This window comes from Chroicocephalus ridibundus, chromosome 6, assembly GCF_963924245.1.
Source record: "Chroicocephalus ridibundus chromosome 6, bChrRid1.1, whole genome shotgun sequence".
Lineage (NCBI taxonomy): Eukaryota > Metazoa > Chordata > Aves > Charadriiformes > Laridae > Chroicocephalus > Chroicocephalus ridibundus.
In genome coordinates, this window is record NC_086289.1 from 17,562,460 (window position 1) to 17,579,999 (window position 17,540).

General features: G+C 37.2%; 1 protein-coding gene across 1 annotated transcript in view; it reads right to left on the bottom strand.

Moving 5' to 3' along the window:
• The window catches only part of DNTT (DNA nucleotidylexotransferase), a 92,275-nt gene extending 75,350 nt beyond the window's left edge, over nt 1–16,925 (bottom strand). Inside the window, exons 1-3 of the mRNA XM_063338619.1 lie at nt 16,723–16,925; nt 13,188–13,362; nt 6,697–6,822 (exon numbers count right to left, since the gene is read on the bottom strand). Coding sequence (XP_063194689.1) covers nt 6,697–6,822; nt 13,188–13,362; nt 16,723–16,925 — 504 coding nt within the window. The remainder of the gene's footprint in view (nt 1–6,696; nt 6,823–13,187; nt 13,363–16,722) is intronic.
• Nucleotides 16,926–17,540: the final 615 nt, after the last annotated feature.

A 17,540-nucleotide genomic window follows, 5' to 3' on the forward strand; every position in this document is an offset into this window, starting at 1 on the left:
TACTGACCCCTCATTTATTCTAAATATTCGTATTTCTTACATTAAGCACCTCACCATCTTTTTATCAATCAGGTCAATACTCAGATTGCCCGTTTAAAAGGTTTAACAGGAAACTAAATTTCCAAAGATTTCCAACATGTGGGTTTTTAATAATCTCCAGGCTATTCTGCAGGGGCTGCTCTAATTAAATGTGAAAGATAGCTGGGCTACAATTCAGTTCTTCAGTTATTGCAAATTTTCCATCTGTATCAGAAATTGTAAAATGTACGTTGGTGAGATTTGGGCTATGGAAAAACTTGGGGATGTAATGGACTTCCAGATCCCAGCAGGTCAGATACAAAAGTACCCAAAGATTTTGTTGAATTATGTTAAAAATAAGGAAGAGCATGGATGTACTGACAGAAATTTTGCAGCTCATTTAATATCCAGTATTTAAGAACCAATAAGATAAAATATCATTAACAAAGCAAAGTTACCAGTAATCGTCTTGCACATATAAAAATGCACACTAAAGTATTATATTATAAACACTAAAAACCAGAAGACAGAAGTCAACACAAAGAGAAAGATTCTCAACAAATGCATAAGAATGATTCTCAGAAAAAAATGGCAATCAATAATGCTATGCTGGTTTTTGACTGCTGATCAGATAACCCAACAACTTTCAACATGAATACCAGAGCACGAGTCTACTCACATTCAGAAAAGCAAAGGAAGCCAATGGTCCCATGCCATGCCTCATCCTACCCTGCTTGTTTCAACAAGATTGTCAGAGCAGTTCCATTGCTACTTACAAAATAGTCTTTAATAACTTCAGTTTAAGACTCTGCAAGAACAGACATCACCAATATTATACCACCAAGAACATATTTTAAATCTAATCTGTTTTTTAAAGAAAGCATTACAGCTTCGTGGTCAGGGCGCTTGTCTTATTCCCGTGCCTACACCCACTGCTCCTCTGCTGAGTGACCTTGGAAAGCTGCCTCAGATCTCCCTGCCATTGTTTCCCTTGCTATCTTTCATTTGCTGTCTACGAGGGTTGTGAACTCTCCAGGCTTGAATTGTCTTTTACAATGTGTTTGTACAGCATCTCTTATAAAAAAGGCCTCTATCTTACTTGAGCCTGGAAATGCTACTGCAGCACAAATAAAAAAAATAATAACATACCATTGTACAGGTGAACTTAATCTGCTGAAGAGCTAAATAGCAAAGTTTGCTAAACAAACAAAGAAAAAAAAAATCCTACATGATACCTGGCTGAAGGGCTATTACACTCAGAACACCAATTTGAGTTAAATTGCTTTTCCTCTCAATCCCTGTTTTCTACTTGAAGTTTATTTAGTAAGTCGTAAATCCAAAGGGTGGGTCCTAGTTCTCACCACATTGCTGTTGCCAGTGGTTGGTGTCCATTGAAAATGGATCAAAGTGATTTTAAAGAGATTTAGACCAAATCATTCATTCAAATAATTTTCTTCACACTTTTCCCAGTGTAAATCCTAATTTCATCTGTCAATGGGAAGAAACAGGGCATGTGAATACCTTTTATATAGGCAGAGAGAGAAAATAAATACTTTCAGGTGCTTATTTCAAGGAGAATTAAGCAATCTGAGCCAATCTGTAGTGTTGACTATAGTGATTTCCAAATAAATAAAATGATCAATTTTTGTTCAATTGGAATTATTTTAATTTTATTTTTGGTATCTGAACTGAAAAGCCCAATACTTGCCCAGGTCCAAAGATATTATCATGTCATCTTACATCAGGTCAAGAAACAAAGGAGCTGAGTGAATAAGAGTAATAGCATAATGTGCACAATCTCAGGTTCCTTGTATTCACACTGTTATTAGAAATAAATATCTGTTAGCACCAGCTGCCTCTCGTATTAACCAATAATAACAGGTTCATTTCTTACAACAGAAAATAGTACTCTTGAGAAGTTTCCATATTTTTCCGCATAATGTGAAAGAAAACAAGACAATTATGAGAAAAGATTTGCTGACAGAGCACAAAAATGCAGTTACAGTGTCAATCACATAACACCGCCCTAGATAAAAACACGTGGAGTAATAAGAAAGACAAAATGCTAAATGCATACTACACAGATTAATATGGTCAAAGAAAGCAGCATAGACTTCATGTATACATAGAAATTTGGGCTAGCAAAAAGTGCAGGTGTATTTATATCCTGTCTGTATTTTAGGGAGCACCCTCCCACTTACCTTAAAAATGAGAAGAGACATTTCCTCCTTCAACCAAACCACCAGTTCATTTTGGATAGGTATACAGTTCACATATATTTATAAAATTTGCAATGTTGATGCAATGTCTGGAGAATTTTTACTGAGGTAAGCTATGTCAGTAAGACAGTACCTGTTATTAAGACTATGCGTTCAGTTAGTGGTTTTCTACCTATAGAGCTCCCAACTTCATTATAAAATTAAAGTTGAGGTTCTCCTGAGGTCTGTTTTAAAATGGAATAATAATAAATGCTTGAGCCCCTGGCATAACTGATACGTGCTTCTGTAGGATAAAAAACAAAAGCAAATAAAAAAAGGATTTATTTTTTTTTTCCTCTAACAGAGTGGAAAGGAAACCAGGCATCTTTCCCATGCTAAACATCCACATTCTCATTACCATGAGTAACAGCCAAAGCGGAGTAACATTCAGTAGCATTAGCAATAAGCCTCAGAATCACAGAACCATTTTCCTCTGACTTAATTAGTTTCTTCTGTAAGAATTAAATTGTATTTTCCTCACAGAAGAATGTCTTTCTGAATTTCACTGCAGTCTGGTATTAATATTCAAATCCAACAACCCCTCTCGGGCACAGCAGAATGACTCCATTTATTTTACCACATGAAAACACAATGCAGCCTCCAATTGTATATTTTCAGTGCGAGAGGGGGAGGATGGCTAGCTATTTACAAGGGAGCCAGAGAACAGTATTGTAATATTATATTCCATAATAACATTAATGTTTAAGACAAACATAAAGGAAGCATGCTAAGGTACAGCCTCCAGTGAAATGATTTGCCCTTCTGTTTTGTGTCTTTAGGCATCTGAAAAGCTACAGTTCACCTGCGGAGCCAGGGCTACACGTTCAGGTGCGTTCCTGAAGCATCCAAATCAGTAAAGCTCGTAGCAGTGGTGGTTCTCAATCTCTGTGCCATGAGGCCACAGTATGCGACGCACAGTGACACAAAGACTGCATGAGGCCCCACAAGTCTGAAGTGGTTGCATTTCTCCTCCATGAACTGCCACACAATGCCACTGTCTCCTCCTTGGCACGCAATTTGGCACACTTAGTCTATTCGCACGACAGGCCTTGCTACTATTCAATGGCTTATAAAAAATTAATTTGCATAGGATTTGCCCCATACTGAACAGAGTCATGAAACCTTCACATCTGCACAGTCTTTGCCAACCCTTCTGTAGCTTCTTACATGATGTAAAACTGGTTTGTTGCGTCTTCCTGTAAGTTATTTTCTGGCTATTAGAATAGAAAGGAAACGAGACAACTGAACACAGAAATCATCTAGTGTGTTAAACCACCACATTGTCCTCATGAGCTCTCATTTAATATCTCTGGTATTTGCTTTAAGTAAATGGGCTTTCAGGGTAAAATATATACAGAACAGGACTCAAGAATAAAACCGATCACTAATTACCAATTTCTCCAGAAACCAAGTCTCCAAAAGCGTCTCTCCCAAGAAATCAGCACATCACTGCCCGTAAGTGGCTGTTTTCCTGCTCTTCTGAAAAGACTGAAAGATGTCAAACATAACTACTACTCTTTCTCAAACACAACTACTACTCATTTGAAAGAGGAATTTGATACACGGTATCAGGGCAAAGTCCAGTAAAAGGAAGAATCCATGAGTTCATCCAAGAACACATAAGCAAATAATAGCTTTGTGCCCTTGTTATAGGCAAGATAGAAATACATTATTTTCAAGCTAACAAAACAAAACAGAAAATCTGTAAGAAAAAGGAACAACCCTGGTTCATAGAATAAAGTTGTTATAACAAAATACTATCATCAACACATAATTCAAGATGGTTTGGACCTAATTTTCAGGATGTACAGCATTGAGCCAGGGAAAATCTGTCATTTAATGGTTGGCTGCCCACAGCATGCACAAGTGAGTTATACCAATGCTTCAGTGCATTTGCTAAGTGCTCGCACTGAAAAATCTGTTGAAACACTTTTATTTGAGAACGTGAATTACAGGTTTAATACAAGACCGACAAAACAACAGCAAAACTGAAAATCAGGCTCCTGTGATGTGAGGCAGACTAACTGGCAGGCCTCCAGAGAATGGGCAGCTCTTGCAGTCCATAAACACTCAAGCCTTCAGCTGTCCTTGCAAGCTTTGGTTGTGAGGAAAAGGAGCAACAGCCGTAAGGAGTTACATTACAACTGTCAAGGTGCAGATGCTAGACAGGCTCATACGCATTATCAACTTGGCCAGTACCACCTCCAGAAATAAAATACAGCATGAACTCAGAACTGTTATTCTCAAAGTACGAGGCTGAGAAACTGCCACCTTTGTCACTACGAAACCTCATTTCTACCCAGACTCGGAAGTGTTTGATATATAGGATAGCAGAAGGGACTCTCAGTGCTTCAGTCATCGAACTGCCCTGCTTCTAATGCGTTCAGCTAAATTCATTTATCAAATACAATTTGTGATCTGACATTAAGACTGCTGCAGTGATAAACCTGGAAGTAATTTAGGGACTGCCTCTCTGTGAAACACCGGTATAACAGCAATCATTCAATAAATATGTTGCTGCTATCGTAGTTTTCATTTGAACTGAATCTCAGACTAAATTCAGGTAATTCAACTGCTGGAAGACGAACTATATATTCACTAGAGTTATAGCACTCAGTCCTTGAAAATGGAAAAACACTGTGTGATTTTACAAATAAAGATATTAGATATTTCAAAATTTAAAAATAATTTTAAAAGATATCTTTAAAAAGGGAACTACCATATTCTAGACCTTTTTGTCCTCAGAATGTTAATGATAATTAAAAATCAACAGCTTTGTGCCTTCCAGGAGCAGCCATTGTACTTTGCCATTATCCATCACAATTACTTTTGATTTTTTACCTTCAGCATTACTGACAAAACATCCTACTACAGAAAATTCAATAAAGAGCTAGACTCCCACATTCCACTGTTTTCATGAAGCGTAGAACTAAGCCACTTACTTCCTATTTCTCCAAGAAGGCTGGTATTTTACAGATTCTTTGGGTCACACTATATTTTGTCTGACGCCTTCCCCTACAGCAGCATGTGTTTGATATTTGTAAACAGTGAAAAAGCATGACTGCTTTCAACAGGCTAAACTGTAACATTCTCACCCTTGTTTTTCTAGCAGGACCTGGGGCATGATACTCATTTCAAAAGAAGCAGTTTTGAGAATGTTGGAATCATTGGGGTTGGAAGGGAGCTCAGGTGGTCTCTAGTCCAACCTCAGGCTCAGAGCAGGGTCAAAATTCAATTCCCATCAGGTTTCTCAAAAAGGGAATTTTTTTTCTTAAATAAGCAAACAGTTTAAACTACTTGAGTACCATAAACAGTATTATATAATTGGTATAATTGATGATTATTTCAAAGCATCACTACGAGGCAGAATTTAGGCTGTTTAATTTTTAACTGTGCATTCCCAGATCAAGACATTTTGGAGTTGCTCTTAGGTTTATCTATATTTCTGAATTCCCAGAGGTTTTAGTATTTACCTTGTAAATGTTTTTTATTCTCAAATTACTGGTATCTGTTGTTATTCTTTTTATATAGATCGTACAAATAATATTTACTTGAAACATTTGAGCGTATTTATAGGCAGACACACAAAGTAAAAGCATAAAAATTATAAATTAAAAAAAAACTTTAGGAAGATGACAGGGTGTTTCTTATTATAGTTGAAAGGTATGAATGTAACTATGCCAGATTTATTCAGACAATACTACAGTTGAGTCTCTGTGTCAAATATTTCCTATTGAATAGTTGTCACTGAGTATCTAAAGCCAGCCAAGAGGAGCCATTAGGCACAATAACTTAAGAGGAATTTAGACCAGGTGACTCGGGCTCTTCATACCTACTGAACTGTGTAATGTTATGAGCATTAAATAGGATATATGACAGTCTCTAAGAGTCTATTTAACTAGACAATTTAAGGTGTTTTTTCATCATGTTAAAGTAATTACATTGATCATGCAATCTGTTTTCATAACTAAGCAATTGTGAAAAACCGAAGCTTACAACCACACTTTGAAGAACTGAACACTTAGGCAAAAGAGAAGGCAGCACAGCGATTTTGAAGTATCTTGGACTGACCTAAACCAAACTTTTGCTTATCATTACTTCCAACTTGTCAAATAAGACCATGATGAGAGGCTAAAAGACATTTTCAGAATATTGTTTGTCATTTGTTTTAAAAATTCATGTGTTTACAAGCTATTAGCGTATTTAAAGATCCACTGTGTTAAGCTTTCAGCAGTACTCAAAGAATGTAATTAAGCTTGCACTCAATTTTAATTTAAGTATGGCAGATTTATAACTTTTAAAAATTGTTATCATTGTGCTTCCTGTTTAACTCGTGAATTTGCCATAGAAAATATTGATGCAAGCACTGTATTAATTATTTTATTATGCTAGTTTTATTTAATGGTAGAATAATTATTACCGTGAATTTCTTGTTGTAGTTATTTAAAGTTGTCTTCCTTTGGCATGAATACTCAGATACTTTGCTTGCAATAAATGATGGCACTTCTGATTCAGGTGTATTCAAAGGAGGAGACTGATCCTGTTCCTAACAAGAAAAAAAAAAGGGGGGGGGGGGGGGGGGAGAAGGGTTAGTGACACACCTGTCAAATAGCTTAAAACGCAAAAAATACATTACATGAGCCCAAAATATGTACCTTTAAAGAGAATAATAATGCTCCTACCATCTTCCTAGGAAAAACATTTAATTTCATGTTGGCTGCACTGACAATAGCAGTTCATCTGGTGATTACTGTGGGGTTTTTTTTCATTTTCTGCAGTAAATTCTTGCATGGAGCTTTCAATAGCACTGTCATTAAAAAAAAAAGCATCTTTCTATGTGGTAAGTCTCTCTACTACTACTCTTATTATTGCAGTAAGATTGAAAAACTACAAAGCTTTAAGAGCAGATAAGCTTGAAAGAACAGAGAATTTTCCCAGAAAACACTAGATGGTTCAATATAAGATCAGGGATATTAGACCAAGGAGAAAATAAAAATAGAGATGCTCAAATAACTGACTTTTTCAATCTGCAGCTAAATTCTGTGGTGGAAGAAAAAAGTTTGTATGACTTCAAAATAAACCTTTCCTCTTTTCCAGGTGAAATAAAAGAAAAATTTTTTGGTTTGGATTTAATTCATTAAGCTAAATGTTCTATTTTGGGGTCATTATAAAGCAAAGGAAACATTTACAAACAGCCATGGAAGAGTCACCTCCATCCTTTCATCCGACAGCCTGTGTTCACCTTCTGATGTGGTTCCTCACTCAGCCCCCTCTGTACATGCTGATCCAATTCAGACATCATTTTTAGGTGTTCACTGGAGCAAGGAAAAGGAACCAGGTGCCAAATCTTAAATGGGAGTTTCCCAAGCACCAGGTCACCTACATGCTCGTTTGCTTTTCACCTAATTTTGCTCTATGCAAAACCAACCAAGATCAACAAAAAAGTCTGTGGGCAACCCAGCCCAGCAGAGTGGGAAGGGAATGCTCCTGAAAGGCAGGATACACAGAGTCATACGCCCATTGGCAAGAGAGTCCTGAGCATGAGTCTTCAACATGCGAGTGTTCTGACCAGTGAGCAACTGGAAAAAGACAATCTTGTACCAGCTTTTCTGCTGCTTTATATGCCCAGTCCTTTAGTTCTTTTGCTTTCGTTGAAAGTGCCCAAATCTGAAATACTCTGGAAACACCCAAAGTGTTCTCAGCATTTCTGTGTATTTTTTGCTATTTGTCATTTTGTCTGAAAACATTTGGCAGACCTGTCAAAAATGTATTGCACTATCCAAAAGCCACAGGGAAACGGCTCAACAGCAACAACAGAAAATATCACAAAGATACATAGAGGAAATTTTCACCCCGATAATGGAACGATGAGCCCTTTCTCCCCGTACCCAAAGACATGCAGACATAAAGCTGGCATCTGTGCTAGGCAAGCCTATAAATATGCGTATGTGCCTTCACACACACAACTCCCACGTATAATTTCATGCTAAATTGCCTTTGTATTTGATACAGAGTAGTTAAATAACAGTATTCACACACACAAAAAAGGCATTTGCTTGCACAGCTGAAGGAGCAGTGAATTATATGGCAGTTTTCATAGTACACACTGAAAGGAAGGAAGCTATTTTATGTGTAAGACCACTCTTGGGAATAACTGAAAGGGGTTTTAGCCAGGATCAACAGCACAACTCATCCACTTTTGCACACATTCATGAATTATACTTTAAAAGTGATTTAAAATCATATAAACTATTATTGATTACAGATAATACACTGCTTGAAATGATAGTGCCAGCTGCAAATACTGTGAACAAACAGAACATTACTGAATAGAATATATAACAAGTTATTATCTTCATTAGGACATAGACACACAAAGAACAAGAGCCCTACACGTAGCATTACCTGGCATTGTGGATGAGAGCAAAATTAATGCAAAAACTCTATGTGTTTAAAAGGGTGATAGACTGTTCCTGCCTTAGCAAAGGTATTCGAGCATTTTTCTTAATCAGTAATAGTTATGCTTTTAATTAACAGGACTTGATTATATATAACAACAGAAGAAACTTCAGCTAGAAATCAACAGCAAAAACATCTAGCAAACAGTAATTACTATAGTCTGATTTGTAGGGAATATTATGATGCCTGCATGAGAACTAGACAGCTGATTTCCTATCATCAGCAGTACATAGCAACAGGATTGATACTGCTTTTTGGTGGGAAGACCAGATGGGCTAGAATCATTTGTACAGATTATGGGACAAACCTCAAGTTTCATCTAGTAGCAATTACAGTGTAGAACAAGCAATCCTGGAAACTCACACTACCTCAAAATAATTTGTAGTACTGGGAAGAAACAAGTACGGATATGAGAAAAATGTAAGCATTGAAATTCCTTTTTTTTGCAGATAACTCCACTACATTAAAATACAATTATGGTACGCTGCACAGGTGCAACCACTGAAAAATATCCAAATGTCTAGGCTACTTAATTGCTAGAGCTAGTCAGAGTTTGTACCCCACATCCAGGCGGCAGTAACAGTGAACGGCACTGCTGCTCCTCCCCGGTGACATTTTCCACACGGCATAAGCAGGAAAATCAGCCTGTACCACTAGCATCAGTCTGTACACCAGAGAGACTTAGTTGCAGAATTAATCTTGTAGGGGACTACTTTGCTCTTTGTCAAACTATTTTTTTTTAATATGCAAACAAAGAAGTATAATGACATAGAAAATAACAAAACAAAGAGAGAGAAAATGGAGCAGCAGTGAATAAGGTGTGCAGATACTAGAGACTCTGTCAGGCCGCATTATTCAACAGCCAGCAGCTTTGTAAAGTCCAGACGGCACTGATCGAATAATAAGTTCTGCTGATATCCAGCATTTTATGAAGAGAAGGCAGCCAGTTTATAAGCTTCATTTTATTTTCTGGCAAACTCTGACTGTCAGTATGAAGGATTTCTTCCATTAGTTAGAGCCTCTCTCTTTCACGGGTAACAGTGTGAGACTCTGGAAAATGTTAAATATGAGTTGCCTGTTACATGATACGGCAAGGGATCAAAAGATGCGGTACTTCCTTTTCCTAATATGGAGGGAAATCCTTTGTTCAAGGAAAAAAAAAAATCTCTTTTCCTTTCTAAGAAAAATAACTAACTAACAGCTTTTGGGTTCTGACTGAGGAAAAGGCAGATGAGACACAGTCACAGCAGAGTTCCTAATGCTGCTGAGGATGCACCCACTTAGGGTTCTCTTCCTTTCTTTATATCCCTCTGACAGCTTCCCCTCTGCCTCTTTCTTTTCCATTACCCAGGAAACAGCACTACTTTCCAGCATGCGGGGATGCCCTTGCATACACATTAATGTGTGTGTCCTGCTATTGTCCAGAATGCCCATCTGCTTGTGGTTGGAAAAGCGTCTCTGGACAAAGGCATTCCTTTGCCAGAAAAATATTTTGATTTCCCTTTAAAGCGGATGTTTGGCTACCACATTTCCATAGCCTATTAAATTAAATGATGGCTATTAACTATAAAAGTAAACTGTTACCAAATGAATCAATAAGAATTCAGACCATCTTGGATCTGGTCACCCAACATTTTATACACTATAAATCACTATCATCAGAGCATCTCTCACGTCATTCACAACCACTGAAAGATGTACTTTAATGACAATTGTAATTAATATGTTAGCTAATGGTCTGTAACCCTGACTTTATTCCCCCTGTTTTGCACGGAGAAGGACATTTCTTTTTAGTAATGTATTAAAACAAATGTCCCGAATGAAGAACAACCTTCCAAATAGGCTACTGTAAGATCTGAAAGATGAAATCTTACTGTTATTGATATTAATGGAAATTTTACCACTAACCTACATGTAAGATGAGATTTCACCCAAAACATTCCCCCACTGCAATCTATTCCTTTTACCTCAAAGCCTTCATGGTGTAGCCTAAGTTCAAGGTTCGTTAATTCACTTTCATTTCACATTTTACAAGACTGACATAATGGACCAAATTTGTCTTCATAGAAACTCCAATTAAATTACATTATGTACGAGTTCAGTCTAGTACTTAAAAAGAAAATTAACCTTTACTTCAATCCTTCCTCTTTTCTCAAGGCAGAAAAAAAAAATAATCATGGTGACACTGCAACAATAAAATTATTTTTAAATTTGCTGAACTTCTAGAATTCTTTCTCCTCCTTCCCTGTTTACTTTACAAAAATGTTTTTTACTTTAGAGTGACTATATAATTAAGACTGGTCTTAACTGTAAGCTTTAAAGTTAATGGTACAGCTGTCACTGGCTTGCTTATTGCACTCTACGTTTCAATAAAAACAGAAGTTTGTACTTGCAGAGCCAGTCTCAAAGTATAATAATGATCTCCTGACAGCGCTGCTACCTTTTTCAGAAGTTTCTGCTCCTGCAGCATTCCAAAGAGACTTTTATATATAAAAGAAAACTAAGGCAGTTCAACTTGCAATGATCTTCTCATTGATTTAAAAAAAAGAATAAAAAGAAATTAAAAAAAATTTAAAATTAAGATTCAGTGTCATTGGAAACATTTTGGAGAAAGAGGCATTTCTTGCTTTAAAAATAAAAAAAATTCTATGAAAAGATATTCTCTGAGATATCTGAATCTATAAATCTTCACGCACTGCTGAAATTAAGAACGTACATAAAGGGCAATTTGGTTTACTTTTAATCCTGATGTGAAACTCTCAAAGATCATAAGATTTTGATCATGTTTTGGATTTATTTCTTGTTTAGCGAACTTCATTGCATTTCCAGTATTTGTATTTTTATGACCTGTTTGCCTGTAAGATTACATAATGCAGTAGTTTCAAGTTTCTCAGGTTTTTTCTATTTTGCATTAATTTCTTTGGTCTACGCTCCCTCCAGCAGATTCACTGAAAATATTATAAATATACTGCAAAAATACTTCATTAGAAGGATTGCAAATACAAACATGTTCTGTCATGGAATTATGCTGAGTCTGAGAGCGACAGCTCCATCTGGTGTATTCACTCCTCCCCCCCCGACGTGTTATTAAACAGTAATTCTTACATATAAAATCCTGGAAAATAGTTTCTGGCAATGAAAGATGACTGAAAAAAATCAATCAGGAGCTACGGTTTTTCTTGGGGAAGGGTGGTATTTATGAGTCATCCTTCAGAATGTAAACATCAGGATGAAGCAGCAGCAAACAGTGCAATATTGCTGTTAAATATTCAGGCATCCTCTGCCTCACAGGAAGGTACACGCTGCGGATCCTGCTGTGGTCCCAGTGTTTATGGGTTTCCCAGTTACCATTTTGCAGAGGGGTCACAGTTCGCACGGACCCGGACCCAGACCCAATAACCCAGACCCTCAGAAATCAGCAGGAATCCCTCTCTTTCCTTCAGAGAGCTTTAGAGCAGACCTATAATTCTCTTGATGTATGAATTAATTTCTTTACCAGCGCACGTTAAATCCATCGTAGTGATGCTGGAGCACAGGCAGAACAAGGAAATGGGTTCACCCTGCTGCAGTGCAGGGTCTATTTCACGGCCCAGCAGCACGTGCTGTCATCGCGCTGGCCACAGCACGCCCCAGCATCCCTAACACACCATCTACCATCTACACACACACACCTAACGCACAATTTACAGTCTGCACTGGGAGTGCTGAATACCACCGCTTCACACTGTGCTCCAATTTGAGAAATTAGCACATAATTTTGTCAGATGTAGATTGGAGGAAAATATGTCATCATCCATTGCTTCAAGGTCAAACACCATTCACCAGATAATCAGTCTGCCATTCACAAGATCCTCTGACTTACGGCTCCCATTGAGAGATAATACAATATAATAAAACCTTTTTTTCTTAGTGGAGTTTTACTTGATGGTGCCAAGTTTGTAATTGCATGTCCACTGACTGCAGCAGCCCTCATTTTACAGGTCCTTCAAGGGCCCAGCAGTTAGCTGATCATTTCCAAACAGCAAAGGTTTTAATATTTTCGTATCGTTTTAAAAAGGCCAAGTATTCCATGAGGAGCCCATTAAAACGCACTGCTCTCAGTGGAATATTTACCATGATGCTGAAGTATTTGTGGAAATACCACAAGTACCACAACAACAGCAAGTGCTTCATTGATGGATATTTTCCCTTTAATAGCACCGTTTTTTTTACAGAAATGATGTATATTACCAGTTTGTAACATGTGGCAGCATAGTAACTTAGCATTACCAGACACTGATATAGAAGGTAATCTTTTTAATCAGTTAAATCTGTGTGAATTACTCATGTAAACTTCAGGGAAAAAAAGTTTTCAAATTCCAAAATTATATCACAAGTATATATGTCTTTAGGTAAAAAAAAATTAAAAAATAAAAAAAACAACCACTGTATTTGCACTGAAGTATCTCTTACCATGAGACGATACTTCATTTCTGAATCAACTGGTCTTCCCGCTTCCATGCAGGCTGTGAACCAGGAGATATCCAGTAGTTCAAACCTGGAGCTGTCGCCCACAGCCTGTCCTCTCAGCCAGTCCAGCACCTCCGGGTAAGAGTTGTTCTCGGCCACAATATGAGTGACAGAGTCACTGTCAAGAAGCACACAAAAAGAAGCTTTCTTTTTTTCCTGAACCCAACCGTGCACAGATACAGAGCTGCTATTTCCATATTTACTTACCATGCACTTCCTGAAAATTGTCGTCTATATTGTATGTTAGGATGTGGGAAACAGTTACGTTTTCATATCACAATATATCTATTCCAGTCACTGAATTTGCTTTGAGGAAAGACTTTAGCCTGACAGCTCCTGTAAGTGCAGCACTTTCTTTCTTTCAGCATCATTTGCCTTCCGTAAGACACTATCCTATTACACTTTTTTTGCAACTATGAAAATATTTGGCTTGCACAAGCAGTACCATAATGAAAAGGCTGCTTCACAATACCTGACAGCCCCTTTCCAATATTCCAGATCAACGAATGAAGGCTTTACAGTACAAAAAAGTCTGTTAACAATAATTCTTTAAATCTTTACAGCTAGTAATGTATTTTTGTAAATTTAACTTCTCTGCACTTACATTATGCTCTTTACATATGGCATTGTCAAATGTTCGTGACTTGAATCTCATGAATTATGCACTCCATCTAAAGACAACTTCCTTACTACTAAGAGGCCAGTCTCATACAAAACTGATATCTCAGTTTAGTGAATATAAAATTTACAGATTGAGTTATTGTTCAATAGATTATGTGGTGTGCGTTTCTTAAAAATGCAGTAGCACAAAGGTTATCACACCAAGTTTGGGTTGATGTACTAGAATAACATTGGAATGAATCCCATCATAGTTCATGATTAAAAAGACACAGTTCTGCACCTTACACAGGAAAATAGTGGGCAGGGACAAAGTTATGTTTAAAGAAAAAGAATTACATACATACTTAGGATGATCTGTAAATTTCTACCTGGCCTGCTGATATTCTTCATCAAGTTTAGAAAACTACTAACTTGGTAGGAAATTTTGAGTGATTCCTACTGCTCCCCCTCCACACACCCCAGGAAGGTGCTGTCCCCCACAAAGACAGTAACAGATAAAGGAGGAAACTCTTCAGTAAGCCATTAGCACCTCAGTACCTCTGAAATATATGCTAAAATTAACTCATATCTGTCAACAGACTCCTAAACTTCTTGGGGGAAAGACACAGACAGACAGTGTCATTATTTGACTCAGTTTTTATAGAAATAAGCCTAGAATTGGAACATAAATTGTCCTGATGGCAGCTGCCTCCATTTGCGAGCTTCCATAGCTTCCTGCTAGGCCATGCTGCTGACAGCCTTTTGCCTGTACAGTACATTTCAAATAGACCTGTCAGATTGCTTTGCAGCCCTTCTGTAACACCTGGAGAAGCTAAGCCATCAGCCTGTCCAAGCAGACAGGGTACCACTGGTAGAGTATGGACTTCAAAACTGATGTGCGCTAACTATTAAAGGCAAACTGCACAACCTTTCAAAGCAAACTACTTTCTAGGAGGCCAACAAAACCCCTTGGCCTATCCCTAGGACCCCGATTCATACCAATAGTCACTGATTTAACTGCCAAACCGCAATGACAAATACTGGAGTCACCCCATAGAAAACTTATAGTACATTTAATGCATTGGAGAGTTATGTAATATTTTGGAAATATAAGAAATGTATTGAATGTACTGTACTTCAGAAACAGGAAAACTGTCATGGTACAGCACAATCTTTTCTGCCCATATTGTGCAACTTGTCAGAGTCAATCGAAAAAAAAAATTCAAAATCCCAATTTGTTTTAATCTAAAAGATTACAAATCTAGGTTAGGTGAATGTCCATAAAATACTATTGGTTTTATTATTATTTAACCCTGCTAGGCTCTACTTTAATTAAACTGTCACACCTTTACTTGAGTAACAAAAAATAATTCAGTTAGAGACACAGAGCTTCTGCTTCCTGTGGTTTATTTCACTTTATATAAAATATTCATATGTAATGTATCTGTACCAAGCTGCAGATCTGGGAACTTTGCCATCACGCTTGCAGCAGCAGTTTAGCTACTGTGCACCAGTTTCCTCTGGTACCTGTACAGCTGTGCTTTCTTCTTGGCACAGAACATAAAAAACATGGCATTTCCTCTGGTATTTTCAAAAAACAAAAATCAACAGTTAAATAGTTCTGTTTTATCCAGTAGCAGCTAAGCTGAAATTAAACATAACACCTGCCTTGCATACAACTTACAGAAATTCTGAAATATTGGCAATAAATACCTGTGTGTCAAAGCAGCCCAGATAAAGATAAAGCCTCTACTCAGTCCTCAATGGATTGTCAGTGTAGGATTCGGAACAGCCCAGTTCGTGGTTTTTTTTCCCCGAGAATTCAATTAGGTTTGTATCATATGCTAATTGCCTACTTCTGTTCAATACCTGCTTGAATCTTGCTTTACAAATTATTTCATCCTCCCTTCTTCCTCAGGCTTTCAAAGTTGATGGGATTGAAAAATCTGTGGAAATGAGCTGTTATAGGGAGGACACAGTTGGATACTATCTGCATACAGATACAGAGAAATGATCAATACTTGGTTTTCTTCCAGCCTCTCAGAGAACCTACATAATGATGCAAGCTTTTGGAAAACTGCATAAGGATATAACTAGTGCTCATGAAAAGCACTGTTTGGAGGAAGGCTTCTTCCAAAATGAGTTGGCTTATTGCAACACCACCAGACAAATCTGCAGCTGGAGTATATTACTTCACCCTGAAATGCCATATCTGTGGTATTTTATTCCTAGTTTTTTTTCTCCAATGCTCTTCCAGATTGTACCAACGTATGAGCCAGTAACTTTGAGACTCACGTTAGTGTATTACTCACAGGAAGATTAAATATTAGAATACCAGAGATGTTCTAGAGAAATGCCCCCCTCAACCCACCCCATTTTCCATTCCTGTATATTTAACTTTATTTCATTTCAGGAATTGGCCATTAAGTTTATATTAGTCTTAACCTGACTTCAAGGGGGAAATAAGTGAGACTATACAAATTCATAGAAACATATCACATGAAAAACATTTGCAAGTTCACACCTTACATTTTTTATTTTCCATGTGAGAAGCAGCACACTGAAAAATACAGACATTAAAACTGACAGACTGACAGACTTACGATAAACTAGAGCCACGGATTTTAGAGGTTAAAATTTAGAAATTTTGCTAATGTTTGTGTTCTCCCTGCTCTCTGCCCAGAAAACAATAGAAATGAACTATGCTTTAGGAACGCGCACTGAAATCCTGAAGCATCTTTATAGTGGGAAGAGCAAAGTATATCCACCAAATACATAGACAAAACCCACAGTCACTTGTATAACTGCATTTATTAAATCAGAATGCTTCAAGCAGCATTACTACATGTTATTTCTATACATATAAACATTTCCCTACCTTAGCTCATTTTCTACTCTGAAACCTTTTCTTCTTGCCAGCTCCATCAAAAACGTCCTTCTGGTCATCCCCATCTTCCTCTGCATAATAAAAATGACAAACTTATTGAACTTTATTTCATAACTGCAGGAAAGGTTTGGGGAATGCATCCCTTTCCGTCTCTTCCCCTGGGAGAATACGGCTGGAGCTCTGATCCTATCCATGACACAAGGTAGAAGTGTTTTCACTTGGGTAAAAGGGAGATGAGACACTTTCTGCCAGGCAGCAGCTGTATTTAATGTCCCCACCCATTGAAGTAATTTTCTTCTGTTTCCCCTCTGAAATCAAAAACAGGTGCTACACAAGCAGAAACATCACTTGCTTTCTACCAGCTGGGACTTCTTGCACAGAACTACTCCAGACAGGTGGTGCAAATATGCTTTAATTCCTTAAAACAGCCATTACCTATAAAGCCTTTATCCAAATAATATTGATCATAGCAAAATTATCTCAAAATACCAACCAGATCGCTAGCTGGTTTAATGGCCCATTCCATCAATTTCTGCTTTCAAATCTTTTCCAAATCTCACTTTTCCAAGTTGCAGGGCACATTCATTTTCAATTTATTAAAAAGAAATATAAATATATTTTTCCTATTGTTAGGTAGGAACTATGTCCTAGAATACAACTAAATGACAGTATATCAGTATAGTATATTGTAGAATAGCCTGTACACTTACTACTACTGTGTAATTAATTTGATTAAAAACGGATAGGGTTTTTTTGAGAGCAAACAAAAAAATAAGCTTTTGAAATTAAATTTACAATAAAAGAAATCC